We start from the raw sequence: 6,224 nt of genomic DNA, 5'->3' as shown, positions 1-6,224 counted from the left end.
ACCAGGATAAGGGAAATCTTCAATAAGGCAAGTTGCACCCGTGGGTGTATTGCTCGCCCCCTAGTGTGAGTTGAATAGTAATTAGGCGTTTTTGGTAACCATAAAATTAAAAATAAGGATCATGCTACTTGGCATCTCATTTTTTACAACCCTTCTGAACAGCAATCAGTAAAAATTATTTTCTTCCAGTCATATTCGACAAACATCAAGAAAGACTCATTTTCCTTTAAGAAAACGTAAAAGTTTGAGGAAAAAATTAAAATAGTTTTTTTTTTTTTTTTTAGTAAAAAAGAATCGTCAAATGAGATGCCAAGTATCATTTTCCTCGTCACTTGACGATTCACAAAAATATAAACGACGTGTTCTTTTTATCTCTTGCTGCATATATCCATCCCATTGCTTACAATATATTGTTTGATTTGCATCAACCCAAATGCCGAAAGCAGAAAGGACATCAGCAATCGTGAAACATGCCATAAACAACTACTCGAGTTTTCCACATCGAACACTCTGAGGCATTTTCTCAACATCCTTGTTTTAGTACGGCGGTACACTTTCCAATAAGTGATCTATCAGCTGTGCTAGATTACTTGGCTGCCTTTTCTATGAAATCCTTTATGTCAAAAGCATCACTGCTAATCTTTGTAATGACACCCTGCACAGATAATGCAAGTTACCAGCAATTATACAACCTGACATTCTATTCATAAATTCACTAGGATGCATGATATGTGTGCGAGTGCACAGAGAGAGCGAGCGAGAGAGAGAGAGAACCTTTTCTGTTATGATACCAGAGATCAGATTAGCAGGGGTGACATCAAAAGCCGGGTTCCAGACAGAGATTCCAGATGCAGCAACTTGTTCCCCAAGTCCTCCACGTGAGTGTGTCAACTCCTTTGGGGATCTTTCCTCTATAACAATCTCTTTTCCAGAGTAAAGGGATAGATCGATGGATGTCAGAGGTGCAGCCACATAGAATGGAATGTGATGATTCATTGCACACAAGGAAAGGCTGTACGTTCCAATCTTGTTAGCAGTATCACCTGAAATTAGATTAAAAGGCGTCATTTAGATATACTTCCTAGAATCTGACAATAGAAAGGAAGTTGAATGATTAACATGGAAGTACCATTTGCAGCTACACGATCCGCTCCAACAATGACAGCATCCACTCGTCCATCCTTCATCAATGCAGCCGCAGCCGAGTCTGCTATAAGAGTGGCAGGTATGTTATCATGCACCAACTCAAAAGCTGTGAGTCTAGATCCCTGGAGATGGTAAAACGAACAAACAGATGAATTTGGACAGATGCATTACAAGTATATCACAGCCCACTTTGTGTAACACAGGCATATTGCCATGTTAAGCTCAGATGCACGAAAAATCCTAACCAATAATTTGGTAAAGCTTTTGTTCAAACGACCTTTAATAATAAACCCCACTTCACTTTCACTGTATTAGAAAAAAAGTCTCTCTCCTTGTGTTGAAATTTAAGCCAGCGCTTCTACTTTCTCAAACGTGAAAAGCAAAACCATTGCTGGTTACTTCGAAACAGATAACCTACTGGTAGACAAACCAGCCATCTGGTTAGTCTATGAGGTAAGAGTCGTAAATGTTTTTTGCCATAAAATGACTAAGCAATAACTTAATTAGCATTGTTTGCATTACAACATTTTGTGATTGAAAACCTCAGCTGAAATATAGAGGACATTTGCTTTGAGGGGACAACATTCTATGCATTTCAAGCCTCCAGCCATAAATGTTTGCATCAATATTGAGTTTCTTTGGTCAAGACTACAAGATGCATAGGTTATTCACCATGTGTCACTAAACAATTCGCTGAAGGATCCATACGTAAGCATCATTGGAATAAGGAGCTTCCAACGTATTATTAGTCATTAAACTTCGAGATATTTTCAAGAAGTGATTCTAACCATGCAGTTCTTTCAATTGCCAACTGTCTAGCCATGTTTGCGATAGATAGATGAAAAGTTGCAGGACATCTAACTTGTCATATGAAGATTTTGTTACTTTTTGACTTTTGCAATATTGGAATCGCCTATGCTATTTTCAAGGTTTCCGGCTTGTATTAGAGTCCTTTCATGGTTGCCTATTAAATAGATCATCTTACCAATATTTTTCTGGCAGAATGAGGTTTTTTTTTTTTTTTTTTTGGGGAGGGATCTTTAAATTGGCCCTATACTGTAAAACGAAAATCATATATATATATATATATATATATATCAGTTGAATAATCAATAATGCTCTTTCTAGAGTTTGTGCATTATGGCACATCCTAAAGCTTTCCTTGTAGATTATAGGGTTTTCTCCTGTCAAGATGTGCACTAGCCTTCTATTCCTTATCACCCTATGTCACAAAATGGAAGACCCTGCAGCTTCTAATGAAGGCTATAAACAACTACAAACTAAGTCTTTCACCTGGTTGAATGGACGGGTTTCAGTGCAATATGCCCTTTCCAACAATCCTTCAGAATGAACAGCACGGATCACACCAAGGGCAGTACCATATCCAGCAGTTGCAAGGCTGACAAAACAAAATGAAACGGTCAGAACAATGTTGTGCGGTGATCATAAAAAGGGAAGAGAGAGATGGAGAGAGAGTTATGTGGTTAACAGGATAGAAGAAGAAGAAGAAGAAGAAGAAGAATTACCTGCCAGTGTTGCAATGAGTCAAGATAGAAAGCTTCTTAGAGCTCTTCAGCTGATGGCGAAGAAAACTTACCCCATAAGACCCAATTGCTTTATTTGAAGCAACATCATCCATGAGCATAATTTCAGCAGCTTCTATATAGGCCTGTTAAATTAAAAGATATGAAGATAACAAGGCTTGCATCAACTTCCAATCACACTTTCAGAACTTAAGAAAGAGTGAACAGTCAAAAAGTAGTCTTTTCAGGCTTCATCTACTATGTATCTGGTCAAACCCTAAGATTCTAGGCCAAAGTGACCATCAAATAATTAATTCAACCTGAAAAATGCTGGGTGCTTCTGAAGCAGCAGTAGCAGCCATTGATATAACTTCTTTGAGCTTTGTAGCAGCATCTGAAAGGTTCACTGCAGTTGGGCGGCTGAAGAAACATGAAAGATGATCACATAATCAGACAATATTATGTGGATTAATGGGTATATGAAAAGCCAAGGTCACAACTGATACCCAAGTACCTTGAGACAAGATATTCCAACTTCTTGTTTAGAAAGAAAGCAGCATCATCAGTCGTTCCATTAAAAGCCTCTAAATTGGATACTTCAACTGCCAGGGATAGGGCAGCTGCAATAGCAATAGCAGGTGCACCGCGGACCACCATATCCCTTATTGCAGACCTGAGAATTTAAACAAGATATTGCCCATATTTGAGAATTTAAACAAGACATTGCCCGTGTAGTTGAAACTTCTGTTTGACTAGCAGTCTGTTTACAGATCTAACAAACGCAAATGGGTGATATAAAGAGAGGATATTATGAACATGGAAATGGTAGATAGTGTTCTATAAAATCAAAATGTTGATGGAAATTCTGAGTGCATAACCACATATACTATAACGCCTTGGATTGAGTAGAGGAGTATGAAAATGAGTTCCCACATTGCCTAGGAGGAGTAAGTTCTTGTGGTTAATAATTCCAAGGGACTCTTACTATAACCTTGACTAGTCCTTTTAGAGTAGAAACCCAACTATAAATTAGGTTTTCCTTTAGTCATTACAAATAGTATCAGAGCTAATCCCCCAATGACAGGTGTGGGACTTGAGGCATATCACCTACAATGGAATAACCTAACAAAGAGGTCGGTGATTTAAGGGCAAAGATTGTAATAACCCGGATTGAATATAGAATGATTGTAAATGGAATCTCATATTGCCCATAATGTGAGAATTTATTATGGATAATACTGAAAATTATTTTGTTAATACAATCATTAAGTGGAACATAAGGCTAACATTGTGCACAGGGAACTAAACTTAGTTCCCTGAAAATTCTTCAAAGGGACTGTCCAGGCTCATCTGTTTTTTTTTTTTTTTAAATGTAGGTCACTGCTAAAAATTGACATTATAATATAAATTACTAAAAGGTATACCATATCATAAGCTGTTACAAATTAAGAACCCCACTTTACACTTGGCGGTAAAAAAATCATCTAAGACACAACATTCATACTTTCAATATCTTCTGGGAAGGCAAAGTTATTCAGAAAAGAAAAATAGAAAAAGACGATAAGAAAGAAGTAGCATATTAGAAAAATTCGGAGCTCAAGTGTGGAACAGAAGAAAATGTCCAATGATCAGTTGAGGCAATTTAAATAGAGCTCTAATCGATTACCATCCATCTGCGGCATCCCGAATTTCCAAGTATATGGTTTCCAGAGGAAGCTTTCTCTGTTTAAAAGAAAAAATAAACACTATTTAGAAAGAAGTAATCAACTGCAATTCTCTTGGTCCGAACAAAAACTTTTAAATCCAAGCAATTTATATACTTGTCTGAAGCAAGTCATTTCCAAGAGATTTTCATTTCAAAATAAACGGAGAAAGGTAATAGAAAAGGATAGTTAAGACCCAAAATTTGCTAGCTTCGAGTATTCCCTATCTATAAGGTGCTCCATGAAACCTCCTATAATTCCGATTTTCACTCCTCGTTGTCCAAGAATGCCCATTTGTGTCATTGTCACATTTGTAAACACAATTTCAGGTCAATTCGCAGAAAATCAAATGATGGTAACCTTTGGCTATTATGAACGTTTTCAAGTAGATATCTTGTTCTTTTCATATAATTATTTTTGTCCACGTTTTCCATCTCATGTTCACAGAGACCATTTCCATTTCAGCCAACAAAAAAGACGAGTATGTTTGCCATTCCACCGAAAATGAACACAGAAACAGAACCGTTTTAAAGAACCAGAAACACGTTGTGACAGCAGTTTCGTCTTTTAAGCATTCTTAATTAGATTTGGCGAGAGAGAGAGAGACCTGATCAAGAAGCTGAAGCGAACCACGCTTGTACAAGATAGACTGGAGAGAATTGTCCGCTTCCATAACAACGGACTCAGCCTTCTTACGACGAAGTTCCCCACCACAAGTAAAGCTAGTTATGCGGCTCTGAAATTCAAACGTCTATATTTGGGTTGCTGCGGATTTCACCAGAAGAAAAAGAAGAAGAAGAAGAATTAGCTAAAGAGGAGAGAGTCTAGGTTTACCTGAACTGAAGGCGATGGAAAAGTTTGCTGAGTTCTGTGATTCCTTCTCTTACGCCTGTTTTTTCTCTATCACTGTCGTGATTGGACGCTTACGAGTTTCACCGAATCCACACCATTTTCTGTAACATCAACTGCGTATACGGTATACGGTATACTAACGAGCTCTGCTATACAAAGTCCTGGATACTATTTAAAAAATATATATTTTTTTATTATTTTATCTTCCTGTTAACAGAAATATAATACAAAAATTTTCTATATTATATATTAAAAAAATAATATTGCTGCACATCAGTTAGAAACTGCAACACACCTCACGGGTATATATATATTTTTTTTTTCAATCGTTGAGTGTGCGGCAATTTCCGACTGATATGAATATTTTTTCTAAAAAAAACCTGCGTGTACTGTATACCAACTCTGTCGCGCTTTATTCCTCCCCTTTATATTGTTATCGATTACGGAACATGTCGTATAAAAATGGGAAAATTACTATTATCGTTCCTTTTTTTTTTTGAACTGGTTACGAGATTTGAACTTATTTTTTATGATTTACATTATATGATTATAACACATTTTGTACGGTGAAATGAAAGCGGAAATGATTGTGATTTGCAATTTTATTATTTTAAAATAACAAGACTCGAACCAACACAAATAAGGCACCAAATAAATGGATATGAGTTTGATTTATATGAGTTTAAGCGTTGGTTTAGACATAGAGATGAGATAAAATGAGTTGTATTAATTTATAAATAATAATAAAATTATTAATTAAAATGAGATAAAGTAAGATGAAACCATCTCATCTCTATATCTAAACAGATTCTTAATTATATTACAAGTCAACTCACAATCTATTAATATAATACAAGTAAATTTTATTTTCAAATTTTATAACTGTTTAGTCTTATATTAGTATTTGACTACTTAATATCTTAAACTATTAATTTTTTTTTAATATATAATTTTATCTTATTGAAATGTTAATTTTCTTATATATTATTATTTCAGATAT

At 35.7% G+C, this 6,224-nt stretch overlaps 1 protein-coding gene across 2 annotated transcripts; it reads right to left on the bottom strand.

Annotated features, from left to right (window-relative positions):
* Window positions 1-347: 347 nt before the first annotated feature.
* Window positions 348-5,347, bottom strand: LOC109002833 (methylthioribose-1-phosphate isomerase). Of its 2 annotated transcripts, none has more exons than XM_035694570.1 (10): window positions 5,207-5,347; window positions 4,980-5,108; window positions 4,336-4,391; window positions 3,184-3,342; window positions 2,990-3,089; window positions 2,673-2,815; window positions 2,440-2,545; window positions 1,130-1,268; window positions 775-1,043; window positions 348-655 (listed from the first exon to the last, which is right to left on the bottom strand). In XM_035694570.1, exons 2-10 carry the CDS (start codon window positions 5,043-5,045, stop codon window positions 587-589), a joined length of 1,107 nt encoding a protein of 368 aa, XP_035550463.1. In that variant the 5' UTR covers window positions 5,046-5,108; window positions 5,207-5,347; the 3' UTR covers window positions 348-586. The 2 variants fall into 2 exon arrangements, with proteins under 2 accessions (XP_035550463.1, XP_035550467.1); XM_035694574.1 differs by having other exon boundaries at window positions 4,980-5,123; window positions 5,207-5,330.
* Window positions 5,348-6,224: the final 877 nt, after the last annotated feature.

The sequence above is a fragment of the Juglans regia genome, chromosome 1 (genome assembly GCF_001411555.2).
Source record: "Juglans regia cultivar Chandler chromosome 1, Walnut 2.0, whole genome shotgun sequence".
Classification (NCBI taxonomy): Eukaryota; Viridiplantae; Streptophyta; class Magnoliopsida; order Fagales; family Juglandaceae; genus Juglans; species Juglans regia.
This window is presented reverse-complemented; position numbering and strand designations above follow the sequence as displayed.